This window comes from Plenodomus lingam (genome assembly GCF_022343315.1).
Source record: "Plenodomus lingam strain CAN1 chromosome Unknown contig_11, whole genome shotgun sequence".
Lineage (NCBI taxonomy): Eukaryota > Fungi > Ascomycota > Dothideomycetes > Pleosporales > Leptosphaeriaceae > Plenodomus > Plenodomus lingam.
This window is the reverse complement of record NW_027093929.1, coordinates 464,040-480,609: the sequence shown is the minus strand read 5'-3', so window position 1 is coordinate 480,609 and position 16,570 is coordinate 464,040. Positions and strand designations below refer to the sequence as shown.

The 16,570-nt window shown below is 49.9% G+C and overlaps 9 protein-coding genes across 9 annotated transcripts; 6 read left to right on the top strand and 3 right to left on the bottom strand.

Moving 5' to 3' along the window:
* Positions 1–530: 530 nt before the first annotated feature.
* On the top strand, positions 531–3,129 carry IAQ61_000572 (uncharacterized protein; the record flags this gene model as incomplete). Its single annotated transcript, XM_003842725.1, has 2 exons — positions 531–1,034; positions 1,087–3,129. 2 exons carry the CDS (start codon positions 531–533, stop codon positions 3,127–3,129), a joined length of 2,547 nt encoding a protein of 848 aa, XP_003842773.1.
* Positions 3,130–3,375: 246 nt separating this feature from the next.
* IAQ61_000571 (uncharacterized protein) lies at positions 3,376–4,211 on the bottom strand (the record flags this gene model as incomplete). Its single annotated transcript, XM_066094726.1, has 3 exons — positions 3,376–3,628; positions 3,697–4,042; positions 4,106–4,211. The coding sequence occupies 3 exons, from the start codon at positions 4,209–4,211 to the stop codon at positions 3,376–3,378; spliced, it is 705 nt and encodes a 234-aa protein (XP_065955034.1).
* Positions 4,212–5,262: 1,051 nt separating this feature from the next.
* On the top strand, positions 5,263–7,779 carry IAQ61_000570 (uncharacterized protein; the record flags this gene model as incomplete). The annotated part of the gene is made up of 1 exon (XM_003842727.2): positions 5,263–7,779. One exon carries the CDS (start codon positions 5,263–5,265, stop codon positions 7,777–7,779), a length of 2,517 nt encoding a protein of 838 aa, XP_003842775.2.
* A 220-nt stretch (positions 7,780–7,999) lies between these two features.
* On the bottom strand, positions 8,000–9,507 carry IAQ61_000569 (uncharacterized protein; the record flags this gene model as incomplete). The annotated part of the gene is made up of 8 exons (XM_066094725.1): positions 8,000–8,406; positions 8,467–8,534; positions 8,583–8,663; positions 8,712–8,834; positions 8,890–9,080; positions 9,132–9,248; positions 9,303–9,437; positions 9,493–9,507. 8 exons carry the CDS (start codon positions 9,505–9,507, stop codon positions 8,000–8,002), a joined length of 1,137 nt encoding a protein of 378 aa, XP_065955033.1.
* Positions 9,508–10,462: 955 nt separating this feature from the next.
* IAQ61_000568 (uncharacterized protein) lies at positions 10,463–11,543 on the top strand (the record flags this gene model as incomplete). Its single annotated transcript, XM_003842729.1, has 3 exons — positions 10,463–10,630; positions 10,695–10,982; positions 11,085–11,543. The coding sequence occupies 3 exons, from the start codon at positions 10,463–10,465 to the stop codon at positions 11,541–11,543; spliced, it is 915 nt and encodes a 304-aa protein (XP_003842777.1).
* A 410-nt stretch (positions 11,544–11,953) lies between these two features.
* Positions 11,954–12,295, bottom strand: IAQ61_000567 (uncharacterized protein; the record flags this gene model as incomplete). The annotated part of the gene is made up of 1 exon (XM_003842730.1): positions 11,954–12,295. The coding sequence occupies one exon, from the start codon at positions 12,293–12,295 to the stop codon at positions 11,954–11,956; it is 342 nt and encodes a 113-aa protein (XP_003842778.1).
* A 1,700-nt stretch (positions 12,296–13,995) lies between these two features.
* Positions 13,996–14,562, top strand: IAQ61_000566 (uncharacterized protein; the record flags this gene model as incomplete). Its single annotated transcript, XM_003842732.1, has 1 exon — positions 13,996–14,562. The coding sequence occupies one exon, from the start codon at positions 13,996–13,998 to the stop codon at positions 14,560–14,562; it is 567 nt and encodes a 188-aa protein (XP_003842780.1).
* Positions 14,563–15,586: 1,024 nt separating this feature from the next.
* Positions 15,587–15,904, top strand: IAQ61_000565 (uncharacterized protein; the record flags this gene model as incomplete). The annotated part of the gene is made up of 1 exon (XM_066094724.1): positions 15,587–15,904. The coding sequence occupies one exon, from the start codon at positions 15,587–15,589 to the stop codon at positions 15,902–15,904; it is 318 nt and encodes a 105-aa protein (XP_065955032.1).
* An 81-nt stretch (positions 15,905–15,985) lies between these two features.
* IAQ61_000564 (uncharacterized protein) lies at positions 15,986–16,444 on the top strand (the record flags this gene model as incomplete). The annotated part of the gene is made up of 1 exon (XM_066094723.1): positions 15,986–16,444. One exon carries the CDS (start codon positions 15,986–15,988, stop codon positions 16,442–16,444), a length of 459 nt encoding a protein of 152 aa, XP_065955031.1.
* Between the last annotated feature and the right edge of the window lie 126 nt (positions 16,445–16,570).

Below are 16,570 nucleotides of genomic sequence, written 5' to 3'. Positions count from 1 at the left end.
CGAGATGGGTGCCAGTGCGGGTCGTGAATGTAGATACTCTGAAGGTACAAACAGCCATCTGCGACACTCCGCCAGCCGATGTCGGTCCATGAAAAAACACTGCAACCAATGTATTTGTCTTATCACACGAGAGTTGCAGGTGAGCAAAACCGTCAGCCGCAAGGTCCAATTTCCATGAATGGCGTCCTAGGCACTGCTTTCTTTGGCTCTTCGCGAACCGCTTAAGGCGTAGTTGCCAGCCTTAGCGTGGCTGTACGTCATTGAACAGCCCGCCATCCCGTTCCTTCCGCAACAAACCCCCCCATGAAGAGCTAAACGCCGGTCGTCGTCCCAAAGCGAAGTTACATACAAGTGAATACCGGTTTCCAAGCCTGTCCAAGGCTTTGTTACATGTACCTACAAGACCAACGCATGCCACAGCGAGCGCTTCTCCACACCAAAGCCTCACTCCTCGGCCTCTCTCAAGCCTCACCGTTCGCAGGTCTATCCTTCTCGTTTGCAGACCGCAACGCACGGCCACAGCCACAGCCATGTCTGATGCGGGGAAACACCAGAAGGGCCTAAAAAAGCTCTTCCATCCCTTCAATCACAGAGCGTCGGAGAAGATTCAGGACCTACAAGATAAACTTGCGCACACCAAACTCAAGGAGGTGCATATCAAGGCTGTGCATGCGAAACACAAAGTTGGCAAATTCACCAACCTTTTCAACACCAATCATCGCCATGATGAGGAGCACGAAAAGGCCACGGACGCCAAGAGAGAGAAAATTGCAGAGAACCATCGGTTCAACAGCTTTGCGCCGGAGAGAGAGGGCAATCTGGTGAAATGGTATGTCGATGGCAGAGACTACTTCTGGGCTGTAGCCGAGGCTCTGGAGCAAGCGAAGGAAACCATCTACATTGCAGATTGGTGGCTGAGCCCTGAGCTGTTCTTGAAGAGGCCACCCTTCTACAATCAGAAATGGCGACTGGACCAGATCCTCAAGCGAAGAGCGCAGGCTGGTGTCAAAATCTACGTTTCTGTTTACAAAGAGGTAAGGGCTGTGGTTGAAGATGACTCTTTATCCCAGCTGACGAATGGCAAAGGTGTCTGCTGCTCTTACCTGCAACAGCCAGCATACTAAGAAGGCCCTCATGAACATGTTCAAAGAGGGTGAGCCTGGATACGGAAACATCACAGTCATGAGACATCCTGACCACAACGTCTTTGAGAATGCCTCAGATATGACTTTTTACTGGGCACATCACGAGAAATTCATCGTGATCGACTATGCCATGGCCTTCATTGGCGGACTAGATCTATGCTACGGACGATGGGACGAGAAGCAACATCCCCTCTCTGATGTGCACCCGTCTGGTATTCAGAACCAGATCTTCCCTGGCCAAGACTTTAATAATAACCGCATTCTGGACTTTGAAGGCGTCGATGACTGGAAGTCAAACAAGCTGAACAAGCTTGAGTACGGTCGCATGCCATGGCACGATGTGTCAATGGGCGTTATCGGGCCTGCGGTTTACGACATCGCAGAACACTTCGTCTTGCGCTGGAACTTTATGAAACGAGATAAATACAAGCGCGATGAACGCTACGACTGGCTCACTCTGGAAGGCCGAGAAGGTGCAGATGAAGATCTGATTGGAGTACAAAGACCCAAATTCCCTGTCGGTCAATACGTACACCATCCTCTTACTCAACTGAACACAAAGAACCTCGACAACCGTGGAACAGTCCATGCCCAGCTTGTACGAAGCAGCGCAGACTGGAGTATGGGTATCGCACCACATGAGCAAAGTATACAAAATGCGTATTGTGAACTCATACGCAATGCGCAGCATTACGTCTATATCGAGAACCAATTTTTCATCACGGCCACAGACAAGCACGACCAGAATGCGGTTCACAACCAGATAGGAGCTGCTATGGTTGACGCAGTTGTCAAGGCTGACAAAGAGGGACGTCATTTCAAGATGATCATCATCATCCCAGCGATCCCCGGTTTCGCTGGGGATCTGCGAGATAACGCAGCGGCCGGTACACGAGCGATTATGGACTACCAATTCAAAAGTATATGCAGAGGAGATGAAAGTATATACGGAAAAGTGAGGGCACAAGGTGTGGATCCAGAGAAGTACATCTTCTTTTTCAATCTGCGCTCGTATGATCGTATCAATGTAACGCCCACGCTTAAGAAGCGCGAGCAGGAGTCAGGTATGACGTACATGGATCTCGAAGAAGCTGAAATTGCGGAACTCGAAGCTCCGCTTGAGGAAAGTGGTGAAGAGGCTCGACGGCACGCGAAGGAGTTGCGTCAGAAATTCTTCAACCAGGATGAAGATGTTGGCTTGGGAGATCAAGGCGGCATCCTTGACCCTGATTCTATTGCTGATGATGCAATGCTCAACGACAAGAAGCCGAGCACCGAAGAGTGGGAGGGCGACCCAGAAGACGAAAAGCAGTTCTTTTTCCAGGAAGAGTTGTACATTCACGCGAAACTGTGCATCGTTGATGAGAAGTATGTCATCTGTGGCTCCTCAAATATCAACGACCGGTCGCAATTAGGTTTCCACGACTCAGAGTTATCGATTGTTCTACACGACAAGGACGAGATCGACATCGAGCTGGATGGAAAGCCTTATAAAGCAGCACGACTTGCCCACGAACTCCGCTCCAATCTCTGGCGCGAGCACCTTGGTCTTCTCCCCGCCCAGTCTCTCGACGGATCTGAAGATCCCAACGCCCAACCACCTGGCGATAACTCGCCCAATGACACACTTCCGGGTCCTGAAGCCGACTTCGTCTCCGACCCCCTCTCTCCAAAACTCTGGGACGAGTGGTGCAAACGCGCAACCGAAAACACTGAGGTCTTCCGCACGCTCTTCCACGCCGATCCTGATGACAGGATTCGCACTTTTGCAGATTATGATGCGTTCACGCCGAATCCACAGGCAGACAAGGACCATAAGCAGGGTCACCTATACGACATGGTACGGCCTGTCCGGGAGATTCGGGCAGAATTGGACAAGATCAAGGGCCATCTTGTGTGGATGCAGTTGAAGTTTTTGGAGGATGAGAACATGGCGGAGAAGGGATTAGCCGTCAACTCCTTCACCGAGAGTATTTATACTTGACGCGTTGGAGATGCGCTGTATCCTGCTTGAAGTTGACATGACTTGGCAAGCTCTAATTCTTTTTTCCCCCCGGGTTCCTCTTGGGCTGTATATCCTTTGGTGCTGGCCTGGTGCCTGCACCCTTATTTCTATGTTTATTTTGCGTTATCCGCTATTCATGCTGTTTTACAATTACATAGGCTTATGTTACTGAATGGCAAGATGTAAAATGTAATTTGTCGTTATTGCAAACCTACACATTTGCATCTACACAGCAGAGTCTTGCTTAGCAAACTGCCTCGCCAAAGCCTCAATACTATCCACAATTCTTTTAAAGTCATCCTTTTGCTCTCCCGCCACCTCGACACCCACCGCCGCAGGATCCTCATCCTGGTTACTCCACTGGATCTCGACGGTGTTGAAGTCGACTTTTACATCCAGTCCGTAGATGTCCTTGGACTCGTGCGAGGGGAAACCGCGCAGAGTCGAGATTAGAGACATGAGCTCTTTTACGTCGTCTCTGAGAAGATGCATGTCAGTAGTGGTTGGTGGTGATGGGGAACTTAGTGGTGAGGGATCATAGCGTACGTGGGAACATCGCCCTTCTTCTCAGAGGACTTGTTGCTGCCATTGTAGTTTGTAAGGCGGATGCTGGCGGAGCTGTTGGGAGCACCAATGACTTCGATCTTATGGATTGGTGTGCCGCTGAATGGTCTGCTCAAGGCAATTTGGAATTCCTCGCCCGAAGGCGGTGGTGCTACCATGCGAGGCATTGGGTCTCTATGTTTTGGGGGTTGTAGAGTTGAAGAAGACGAAGGGTTTAAGTTTGTCGATGTGTATGGCTCTTTGTTACTTTGAAGCTGTCCAGAGAACTTTTTAATGTTGTAGGAAAGAGGGGTCACACATGCTGTCATGGCTATGTTGTAGCCATGAGCTCACTTCATGCAGGTACGCAATGACTAGTCGTTGTCTTGACATCATTATGAATTGAGCGTACCGTGTCGCCATGGTCGCATCGACCCATTTGACACATCTTGACCTTTAGTTCCACGTGATATTTCTTCGTCCGCCTCTTGACCTGATTGCTCTGGTGTACAGTACATTTTCACACATGCCGATGGTGAAGGAGATTAGGCTTTCCCCCTGGTCCGACCAAGGCTGTCAACGCGTCACGCGCGTCCTTGGCATGTCCATCTCAATCTTTCCTGTAGGCTCCACACTTCCGAATACACAAGCAATTTCTCCTGGAATACCTCTCATGTCTCATGTTGAATATTCCGGATTCATCGGAAACTGAACGAAAGGTTGCCAGCGCAAGCACTGGGTATTCAAGCATGCCACTCACTGTCTATAGTACGGTATAGCTTGCCAGGAACCTATACATCAATAAACCCCATGGGTACCGTACCATCAACATGTCGCATGCAAAACAACCGATACTCGCATTACTCCAACGTGCACACATAATACCAGTAATAATTCGAAGGCTACTACTTATGCAATCGCGAGCTGAATCGTCTGTTTAGCCTCATTTCAGATAAGTTGCCCAAGAAATAAAATACCCCTGTAAGCTAACTTGGCTACGATTCGAAACGGCAATTTATTTCCGCGAATCAGATTCACTGTGGCAGAATGTAAATGCCATGTAGGTGGAGTGTGGCAAAACTTGCAATTACCATACACTTTACGAAATAATCCAGTTTGCTTACATACCGGTAGGTTACTACTCGCCACTGAAAATCTCTTGCATAGGAATATATAAAATACATGGTACGGTTTGCTGGATGTTGGATGTTGGTGAGCGTTCGTCGTCTATCCATGCTACAAGGCACCCTCATGAACGGACTGCTGGCCTCGCTTTGTGAAAGACCAAAAGGTATGCAGTGCCACGATTAGACGCTAGCAGTCCGTGCATGGGGGTGCCTTGTACTTTTGACCTTCTCCCACAGTAGTAAGGGAACTTACCTTGCGTAGATCGCCCAGTTCCAGTCCCATACCCACAGTGCTTGTCCCTTAATGTAATGGAGTAATGTCAACCTCAAGCAGGGCTGTAGGAGACATTTATCCGGCAAGCTTTACAATGAACTTGTTACTCCTGAGTCCTGTTCTCGCTCCAGTATCCAACATATGGTCTGTCTACTGACTGTCAACACCATGGGATTATTCCAATTGACTTTTGTTCTTTTATTGAGCGTTGCCTCGGCTGCATCAAGCACTTCCCTCTCACCACGTATTGATTCTAGCGAAGTGGGCGATCATTCCGCTGTTCGCGTACGACTCCTTCCAGCTTCAGTTCGTAACTCACCAGATGAAGACTTTGCTACATGGACTGTACCAAATGCTGCTTCCACAATCTTTGAGACTGGCAACCTCGCTGCCAATCTTACATTTGAACTCGCCGCTGGCGGCGGCAAACTGAGCGGTAACTCCAACAAAATTGTCTACACACGCCCGATCGCTTCTCTGGGCGAACGCGTCGTCTCGGCAGGAATTTCTACCCAGTCAGATAGTGGTGACAATGTTGGAGGCGTGGCCATCACACTACGCATCACAGGTCTGGAGAGTGGTCAACATTCGATTCTTACTTGGCACAATGCGTGGGACCAGCAAAATGAGACAGCCGCGGTGAACATCAAGATCGACGACAAAGAAGCTGCTACAAATGTTAAGCAATCAACCCGGGTGGATAACATTTGGGAGTCGGGTGCGTCATATCTGAAGTTCAACGCTACATCAGGAAAGCCTGTCCATATTGTCTATACGCCCAACACCAGTGCCGACGGTCGGGTCTTTCTCAATGGGTTTGAGATTGATACTCCGTCGCTTGACGAGCAGATCCGCTTTCCTAGTCCTAATCATCGCAATGAAAGAGTCGAGATGGATGAGGGAGTGTCCTCTGTCACTGCATCCTGGACAGGCGCTCGGCCAGGAAATGTTTCATACGACGTATACTTTGGAACATCGAGGGAGAGACTTGAGAATGTAGCGAAAGGGCTGTCGGAAACTAGTACCACCCTTTCCAACATCAACACCCAAGATACGTATTACTGGCGAGTTGACGTGGTAGCAGAAGGAAAGGTTTACCAGGGCCGTGTATTCATGTTCCGCCGTGCGCAGCTGGCATTCCCTGGAGCTGAGGGCTATGGACGGTTCGCTCGTGGTGGAAGAGGTGGAAAAGTTGTTCATATTACATCTCTTGAAGATAACGAAGCAGAGGGTACACTTCGTTATGCTTTGACAAAGGCCACGGGACCTCGGACCATAGTTTTCGATGTCGGTGGTGTGATTACCACGACGTCTCGCATCTCGGTCAACGGTCAATACATCACGTTGGCCGGGCAGACAGCGCCAGGGAAGGGCATAGTCATTCAAGGACACCCACTCGGACTTAGCGGCGCAACTGATGTTATCTTTCAACATATCCGCGTGCGGCCAGGTACAGTCTCGAATCAAACCATTGATGGAATGGGGATGCAAGGCTCAAATCATGCCATCTTTGACCGCTGCAGTCTAGGCTGGACCATTGATGAGTCTTTCTCGTCACGGAGTGCACAAAACATCACCCTCCAGCGCAGTATGATCAGCGAGCCCCTCAACATCGCAGGCCACAAGAACTACCCCGAGGGCAAAGCCCATGGCTTCGCGGCTTCTATCGGCGGAGACGTGGGATCCTTCCATCACAATCTGATTGCACACGCCGAGGGTAGAAGTTGGAGCATGGCCGGTGGCGTGGACTCCAACGCTCATTTTGCTGGCAAGCTGGACATCCGCAATAACGTTGTTTACAACTTCGGCAGCCGTGTAACAGACGGCGGAACGCATCAGGGCCAATTCGTATCGAACTTGTACAAGCAGGGGCCCGCTTCAAACCTCACGTACGCCCTACGTGCACAATACGAAGACGGGCTTCCAGGTACACAACAGTACTACTGTGCCGGAAATGCTATGCCTGGCATATTTGATGAGACTGATATCCAGTATGTTGATGACGGGACAGGCCAAAAGCAAAGAATAGCATGCTATGCCGACGTCACAATCGACAGAGTTGACTACCGCAAATTTGTCGATGAACCCTTCTTCGAAAGCTACGTCACAACACAGTCAGCTACAGAGGCCTACAAGATCGTACTGAGTGATAGCGGTGCTTCACAGCCCGTCCAAGATGACCACGACAAACGTATTGTCCTGGAGACGCTCAACGGCACGGCAACTTACACGGGAAGCAGAGGCAAGAAACCAGGCATCATCGATAACCCCACCGATGTTGGTGGACTCGAAGACTTCCCATCCGTCCAGCGGCCAGGAACCTGGGACGCTGATGGAGATGGCATTGCAGATTGGTGGGATGGCTCAACGGGCGGAGAGGGTTACACGCCTCTGGAAGGCTACCTCCATTTCATGGCTGAGCCTCATATCTTCGTCAAGCCATCCGGCTCTGCCACAATCGATCTAGCTGCATTGGCACGAGGCTTTGTAAATCCCGCTTTCTCAGTTGAAGGTATTAAACATGGGAATCTTGAGATCTCGGGCTCCGTTGCTACGTATACTGCGAGTGGTACAGGTATCGAGCGACTCACAGTGTCGGTTGAAGACAGTGCTGGTAGTAAATGGTCCAGACCGTTTGGCATTGCTATTTATGAAGGAGAGACGGCGAGGACGTCAAATGTGTAGTGAGGATGAGTCCTCGGGGTAGATGTGCACACTCTGTTTAGAGGATGTGCACATTGACCCCTCCTAATTGTTCTCTTGTTACAAAACAGCATCAAGCCTTATCATTACCTTGTAAATATTCCGTATCTTCTGTTTTCATAATGTACATATCTTTAAACTTGCAAGACCCAAGCAATTAAGTTTTCAGCCCATCCTTGCGACCTGCCTAACCATCGCCAAATCAATGGCGACTAATTTCCACATGCTGACTAACCACAATCGCCCCTCTCGACGGCGACCTATCCTCCCATTTCTCCAAGAACTGCTTCTGACTTTCCGACTCACTATAAATACTCCCTTGCCTGCCCTTGGCCCCCAGAATCTCCGTCGAAACGTGATCGCCCCCTTTACAGCAAACACTCTCATCCAGCGTGCCGAGTTCGTGCTCGGTGTCAAAGGGCTTGTAGGGGTGCATGTGCTTGGGCGTGTTGTCAGAGCCCGGTGTGTCGTTTGAGGGCCGCGGGCCCGAGCTTTCTGATCCCAGATGGAGCATACGGTGGAAGAGAGGGCGGAGGGTGGCGATGTTTCCGACGATCATGCCGAGGGCGGGTTCGGCGTAGCCCCAGATGAGGATGTTTGCGAGTCCGTCTACATTGCGTGTGTTAGTGGTGGCGAGGGAGCGGGTAGATTGCAGAGGGAATTGCTTACATAGGTAGTCGTGATCGCTGGTTAAGCCTACGGTGTACTTCATTCGCACAAGACCGGAGACGGATGTGCTGTTGATTTGTTAGTCTCTGGTATTAAGTAAGGAAAAGGTTACGCACAAGATTCCTAGACCGAGAATACCTGCGACTGTGATCTTGGTGTTCCGGTTCATTTGCACGTTCCAGAGAATTGCGATCGGCCTATATGTGTGTCAGTGTAGTCAAAAGAGATGCAGAATGGCTACTAACATCAGAGCTGTCGCCCAATCGGTGAAGATGTTGACCGATGAACAGAAGTAATAGACGTTTTGCAAGTATACAGGAGGCTCGCAATGGCCACCTTCGGCTACGAGCTCGGCTTTCCAGGCGGCTCTATGAGCAGTTAGTCGTGGCTTCTGCAACATCAGTGTCCTAGGCTGATGCGTACTCTACGGGATTGCACTGGAATATGATATACAGGGCCGCGGCAAGATTAACACTGCCGCAGAGTCCCATGATGCCATAGTTTGTATAGATGAAGATCCTCTGGTTACCGGCGATCCGGTTCAGCATGAAAGCAATGCTCAGCTTGATAAAAATGATGGACGTGCAGTAGAACACTTCGTAGAGGAAGAACCACTGGATAGACTGTGAGTAGAGGTCGACACCGTGGGTCCCACTTGAACTTACAAAGTATGCTGTCTCGATGTATTTTTTGTTCCCAGGAAGGGCGAATGTACTGTCCTTGGCACCAATCCCGTAGTATGAGCCGATGGTTGTCACAATGGTCAAGGTCAGCAAGGGTAACTGAGACGAATTAGCATTTTGGAGTGAGAAATGCAAAGGCTCTTGTCAACATACACATCCAAACAACATGACCCAATCCTCCGTGCCCCAATTACGCTTGGTGATTCGGGTGTAGACTCGCAGTCCCATCGTGATAAATGCCAGCGATCCTGTGATTAGCACCGTTGCCGTAAGATTCGGCCCTAGATCCTGCCGCGGTGTTTAGTAAAAGTTTTTCCCGACTCACAGTCATATATTCACTCACTGCCTGGAGGGTCATTATGGCACTATCAAGAAAAAAAAGATCAAGATTACTTTGGTACACAAAATGGCGTAGGAGCTGTTGGTGGAACTACCGGTCGGACAAAGCCTTATAAACGATATCAAGCACACGAGCGAGCATCGTTTCGACCTTGACTCTCCACACAGTGGAACGGTGCCTGGTGGTTCATCACGCTGATCGGCGTATATCGTCAGGGATTTTTTTATCATTCTCAAACAGGGTCCCGCTTCCCGCCTCACGGCTACCAAAGGTCCCGGGAAGAGCCAAGAGGTGCAGTAGAGCGATGCAGTCGAATGATATCAATCAGCGCTCGCAGGATATTTTCTTTTGACACTACCGTACCGGTAGGTACTTGCTCACTCCATCAGGTCATCGTCTAACCAAGGTGGAAAGCTGAAAATCAACAGCGGCAAGACCATCTTCCGGGCTCAACAGCGACGAACAAGAGAAAGCGTTACCGAATCCGCAATCCTACTCCGTACAGATACTCCTCATCATAGCGTATGAAGCCGTCGTCAGAGTCGGTTTGGACCAAGGCTGGGCGGGTCGGGACGTTGTTCGTACTAGTCCCCTTTCGTCCTGACAAGCAACGGCTGCCCCAACAGATCAGCACCAAAAGTACCAATGATCGTCGTCTGCCCTTCCCTCTTGTACAAAACACTGCACGATGTCTGAATCGTCCAAGACCTGCCGGACCGATATGGAAATGCAAGTGTTTTCCCAACTTCGACGGGTGAAACGATCCCCTGGTGGCAGACTGCAGATCGACCAATGATGGCCTGACGGTGATGAAGCCCGCGCTCTGAGAGCTTCGGCTCCGCTCTTGCAGCTTCACCTTTAGTGTCATCCAATATTTACTTACATAGGTAGAAGATTCAGGCCGTATTGCTTACCCTGGGCCCATCAAGTACCTCTTCATCCCTTTCCTCAGACCTCAAACTTGCTCGTCGCCATGGCGGACCTCAGCAAGCTCCCGAAAGACCACTACGTGACATCCATGCAGTTTACAAAGAACGCGCAACAGGATGTGTACCCGGCGATAGACCCCAGTCTCCCTGAGCATAGTCTGGCTGGCAAAGTGGTGGTCATTACTGGTGCTTCGCGAGGCATCGGTGCTCTGGTAAGAATAGGCCCGTCGTCGTTTAAAACAAATCTTATGCGTACTGATCGTTCGATGTGAGTAGGCAATGGTCCCAGCGTTTGTCAAAGCTGGCGTTAAGGGTATGGTCTTGTTAGCTTCTAATGCGGAGAAGCTTGCCGCAACCGAGCTGTCGATCAGGACATCGAACCCAAGTATCGAGACTCTTACTTGTGCTCTGGATATATCCAACACAAAGGCAGTCGAGGCTGCCTTTGAACAGGTCAAGCAGAGGTTTGGCCATGCTGATTTCCTGATTAACGCCGCTGGTGCCATGACTGGTGACGGACCTAAACTCCACGAGACGGATCCTGACGAGTGGTGGCGGAACTTCGTATGTGCTAGAGGTTTCCTTTTTGCTTGACTCGACAGCGAGAACTCCTTTACTCCCTAGTTGGTAGCGAGACTCTCTCACCTCACTGACATGTGGCCATAGGAGATCAATGGCAAGGGCAACTACCTGCTGATTCGCTCATTTCTACGCCTCTTGCCTGGTCCAGACACACCTGCTGCTATCGTCAACATCAGCTCATGGCAGGCCTTTTTCGTGGTCCCACCTCTCGGCGGGTACTTCATGTCAAAGTTTATTCTTGATAATCTGGCAACCTATGTTGCCGCCGAGTACCCCAACGTGACTGCGGTGTCAATGCATCCTGGTCTCGTCCTAACTGATATGCTGCGCGAGCCTTTCCGTTCGCTCTTCAATCAGGATTCCCCAGAGTTGGTAGGAGGCACCACCGTCTGGCTTTGCCAAGAAAAGGCAAAGTTTCTGAGTGGGAGGTTCATCGCGGCTAACTGGAATGTCAATGATCTGCTGGAGAGAAAGGACGAGATCGTTAGAGATGATCTCTTGAAGCTGACCTTGCAGGGGCAATTTGGGAAGAACGCGGTCTGAAGTGATCACATGTGAGGTGCGTTGGTGGCGCACGCAATCCAACCATTCATACGCGTGACCTCATGTAGTTAACTACCATCAACTTGGACTAGATTATCGATAAGACTTCATGATCATCCAAGTAGCTGATATGAAGCGGCCCAGCCCATTGTGCAACTGGTTACTGCACCTCCCCTGTGTGTTCGTCTTTCGCACTCCATTGGCTAGCTGGCTATAGTCTTACACCGCGTCGCCGACGAGCTCGATTGATGATAACATGACATTATTTACTGTTCTCATACTGTGCAGTTTGCAACAATAGAAACGCCTTTGCACACATACATCCAAAGTGAATAGCCTCTGACCTCCACAAGAACAATCTCAAGAAGTGGCCGACCATCTCCTCCCCATAAAAACACAGTGCACAACAATCAATGATATCTTTCATACTGCTTCGCAGCTCGCAATCTATCCTCGCACTCTTTTAACTTCTTCTCAGACTCCTCCAACTTCTTTTGCGCTTCATCGTGCTTCTCCTTTGCCTTTTCCCAGTCGGCCTTGGCAGCAACATGTGCGCGAGTGGCGTCCTCAATACTGTTCGGCCCCTCGTAGGCCAACAACGTTGAACGATCCCAATCGGAACCTCCGCCGCGGAAGTTACCAAAGCCATTGTATGCCGTAGAATAGTCTCCGTACACATATGGTAAGAGACTGTCGGCTGTGGGGAATCTGTGGCCACGGGATCGCCGGGGAGCATATGAGAGGTCGAACATGACGAACCTCCTTGGGCAAAATACGTGCAACCCAATGCAGACTATGGCGAAGGTATAGAAACTGGGTGATAAAAAAAGCCCCTAGCTGTCAAGGGTGAAGTTGATGGATGAACGAGTGAGGTTACGTGTCAAGGTACGGAGAACCTCGACATCTTATAGCATGGTATCAAGCTAGCATTGCGCTTAACATGGCAATGTGCCACCCGTAGTGGATTCCTTCAAAGTCTATCACCCAGCTTGTGCTGTTCTACTTGATGAGATCGATTGGCGAGACACTGGCCATGCGACTTCTGGTCTCAACCATGGGCCGCTCAAGACTCACACGTAGTTAGCAAAACTCGACGTGGCGATATCTAAGAATCGGCTCGGTCCAACACACCTTCCCGATTCTCGATTATTATGATGCTGCAAGTCACCATGGACCACGTAGTATGACCCTGTCAAACGGCAGCAAACAAATCCAAGGCGAGGGTATCTCGTTAAGCTCATGTCGTGGCATTCCTGCTTTCACCCCAATATCAGTGAACACAACACTTGACGAATCAAATAACTTGACAACGGATTTGAGCAGTGGTCTTTTACTGAACGCTTCGTGAAAGAAACAGCAAATCCACTAAAATATCTAGGGCCATGATTATAAACAACGGCAAGCGGGGTTTCCCGTGTGGCATCCGCCCGTAGCAGATGAACAAAGCCCTTCTAGCCCTTCTTCATGGACGGTGCGTGCGTCATACCTGTGTTTTGCAGAGTGTCATGAGGTTGTACGAACCTGCTGTCAGTACCAAAGGCAAGGTCAGGCCAGTCAAACCTAGTGCTCCTGTGTCTCGATGCGAGGTTTTGTGTCATGTAGAACTTTGGGTATTCCGCGTTGAAACGTCGTACATTGCTTTCACGCCCACTGATTTGCTCGATTATGAGACCTTTCGTATCGAGGGAAACTCTTCGGCGCCGCCGACAAGGCGCACGATTACAGATCCAAAGGTCGGTGATGATACTTTGCTAGAGGGATGTTGAATCTAGGCAACTGCTCGTGTATGAGGAGCTTGAGAAGAAGCATACAGCTCTCAATCTATCTATGATATGGAAACCTGTTCTTTCGGTTATGATGACACAAGTCTGGAGAATTTCGCTGACTGCATTTCTCTTATTACATTTCGACCGCGCCCGGGCGTCGAGGCGAAATAGGACTACGTTCCTCTCACTACAGTCTGTGCTACCACATACAAAAACTGTCATTGGGTATTCTACGCGGAACTTATCAATTGGTGATATACTAAAAATAACCGAAACATGGTCTCAGGCAAAGGGGTTTTATGGATGACTGTAGGCTTGAGGCCTGTTCAAGGCAGAGTTCCAGATATGCTGAATGGAAGGTGTGATGCAAATCTGATCCATCAACGACAGTCTTGGTTTGTTATTCGATCTTATGCAATCGAGGTGTTGGCCAGGGCGTCTAGCAGATGTGTCATCTGAGACAATCTGATATGAGTGCAATTTGCAATCGCGCATATGTTCGTTTGAAGTGTAGCTTTACATTCGTTTCTACTAACACTACTTTTCGAATGGCTCAAACGAGCGTCCACCAAACCCAACATGCCACAGTCCGTACTTATAAGTGCGTGGTAGAAGAGTTTCATTCCATCGATCATCTACTCAAACGTGCTCTCTAGCACTTGCAATCTTCGCATCAACAATCAACAATGGATCAGTACAACCGACTACACGGTGGAACACGTTCCTCCTCACAGCTTCCTTGCGCCCATAGCCATAGAAGCGACAGGGCTATATACCCTGATGGCGTCGTGCCCGGAGGACTCATGCGTTATAACTACATTGTAAATGGAAATACGAGGCCAGGTCTCCTAGAAACCACGAGATGGGCCCATTCCCAACCCACCTACCGCCAGCAAGGTTACGAACGGCCGTGTGATCATGGTAACTTCTACCTTGAACCATCGCACCAAAACACACCGCAGACTGTCTATATCGCCGACGCAGTAGATGCAACGCTGCCCATGAATCTCCCGGAGCACGACGATAACACAGCAGGACCATCTGCCACTGTGGAAAATGAGAGAAAGCAGGAGGTGTCACAGTCAGCCAGCTCGACTGAGATACCGAATTCAGTGAGGTCACCGCGTACTCTAGATCTGGGTCTGATCTATAATGCTATTTTGGAGTTTGAAAAGGACCTGAAGTTGCTGAGGGAATGTTTTGAGGAGTTTTGGGGAGGCGAGGAACATGTTGGGGTCATACATTTGCTGTAGGAGAGGGAGAGGGGTGCGATAGGTAGTGTAGATTCGTGCCAGAGTTTTGTGATTTCTTGTTTCGGCTGATTGCAATGATATGTTGTTTTGATGTCAGCCTGACTGTCTTTGCGGGTTGAGGTTGCCGTGTTTAATTCAACAGAATGACTTCGAAATGATATTCACAAGCGACACCTACATGGTTGATTCTCTGGGGTGGAAGAGGCCTGAAATCCTATTAAAATACATGCTTTGGCAATGAATCCGCATCATGCCTCGTGTCCGTACTGTCCTATGTGATGTGATTACAGTCTTGAATTGTGACTAAGATTCTACCGAGCTCGGGGGTCTCTGAGGGTGGATGGAGACCAGAAGCACTAGTCCCAGAACGGCAGGGCAGGTGCTGGTCTACGCCTATGCTCTTCCTTCACCCGTGCGCTGTGTTGTATGTTTTCCTCAATGAGCCTTTCCTGATCAAGCGAGCAACGCTTGCACCGTGCCCCATTGTTATCTTCTGCGCCTTCAAAGTCGTGTCCTTGAACCAAAATACCCAACAGATCAGCAGCTCATACCTAATCGACATCGTTTGGAATCATCACTATATCGACTTGGCCTTTGCTCAAGCGACCAGAAGTAAGCCACACACCGACATGTGACGAGTCTTCCTTTGCTAATGGCTAGATTACTCTCGCTCTCATCTTCACACCTATCTCGTTTAAGACCGTCAACAGTTCAGGACATGAACATGACTCCACCACAAGAGACAGCATAGGATGCGGATCATGTGTATGAGCTACAAGACGCACCTCCATCGTATCTGGAGCTCCTAAGCTCTCTCGAACGACGGATTTCAGTCAGCGGCACCATGACTCAACCATCCCGTTGTGACAGTCACCTTGGCCTGGTATCAGTAAAGGGGTTCCTATCTCGCGCACTCTTCGAAGCCATGTGCTGCTATCCCCAACTTCGAACCCGGCTGATCAGCATGCAAGACTGCATGCTTCCGATACTTGTGGATCACCCCGAATTGTTCCTCACTGTATACATGACCAGGCAAAATTCGCCAATGGAAGATGACTGCGAGGGACCTGAGACCAAAAGTCCAGACAACACATCAGGATCCCCTTCGCGACGATCAGGTAGACTGTTCGAACCCACACCGCAGAGAGCCGCACAAAGGGCCAGGCTCCTAAGCCCCTACCCCGAGACTCCGACCCAGACGCCTACGCTCTCGAATGATGTTCCCATTGGAGCAGTGTCCTCGAAGAAATTGATCCAAGGCTTGCAGGCAGTGCAAGACAAGATGAAGGACGGCGTTGTTGTGCAGTCCCGATTTGGAACGCCTGTTGAAGGTAAGCTCTGATGATTTGTGGTTCCTACGTGGCCTATTTGCATGGATTTCCCCTTTTACTGATCCTCTGTAGGAGAGCCGGTCAGAGAGAGAATGAGCAGATCAGCAGCCCTCAATAGGCAATGGGAAGACAGCAGTCCAAGCCAAAGCGAAGAAGATCCAGCCGAAGCATTGAAGAAGAGAGTTTGCAGGGCGAAGGACCGAGTGAAGGACTGGAACGATGGCGCAGGAGACGAGCCGGCCGACACGGAGATGGGTATGTACCTACTCCTCTCTTCTGCACCGACACACAGTTCTACATGGATCTTGTTACTGACCAACTCGCTCACAGAAGACCAACCTCCCAGCGATCATGAGCACGAAGATCAAAGGTTCTCGGACTCAGAGGCCCGACGCCATTCACAGTCTGACAAAGGGAAGGGACGCGAGATTGTGGTCGGAGAAGATGCAAGAAAAGCAGAAGAGGAAAAGCGAAGACGCGACTCGGCGTGGAAGTCGCGCCAAGGCAGTCTAGCCGATCCTCCGGGCCCTGCGGGTTCCAAAGACAATTGAGGATGATCTTGAAGGTGTTACCTAGCGGAAGGATGATGATGATGATGATGAGGATGAGGATGATGGCATTGGTCGACATGAAAGAGAAGATCGATCTGAAGGGTGGTTCGATGTTCCTCCTGCAAG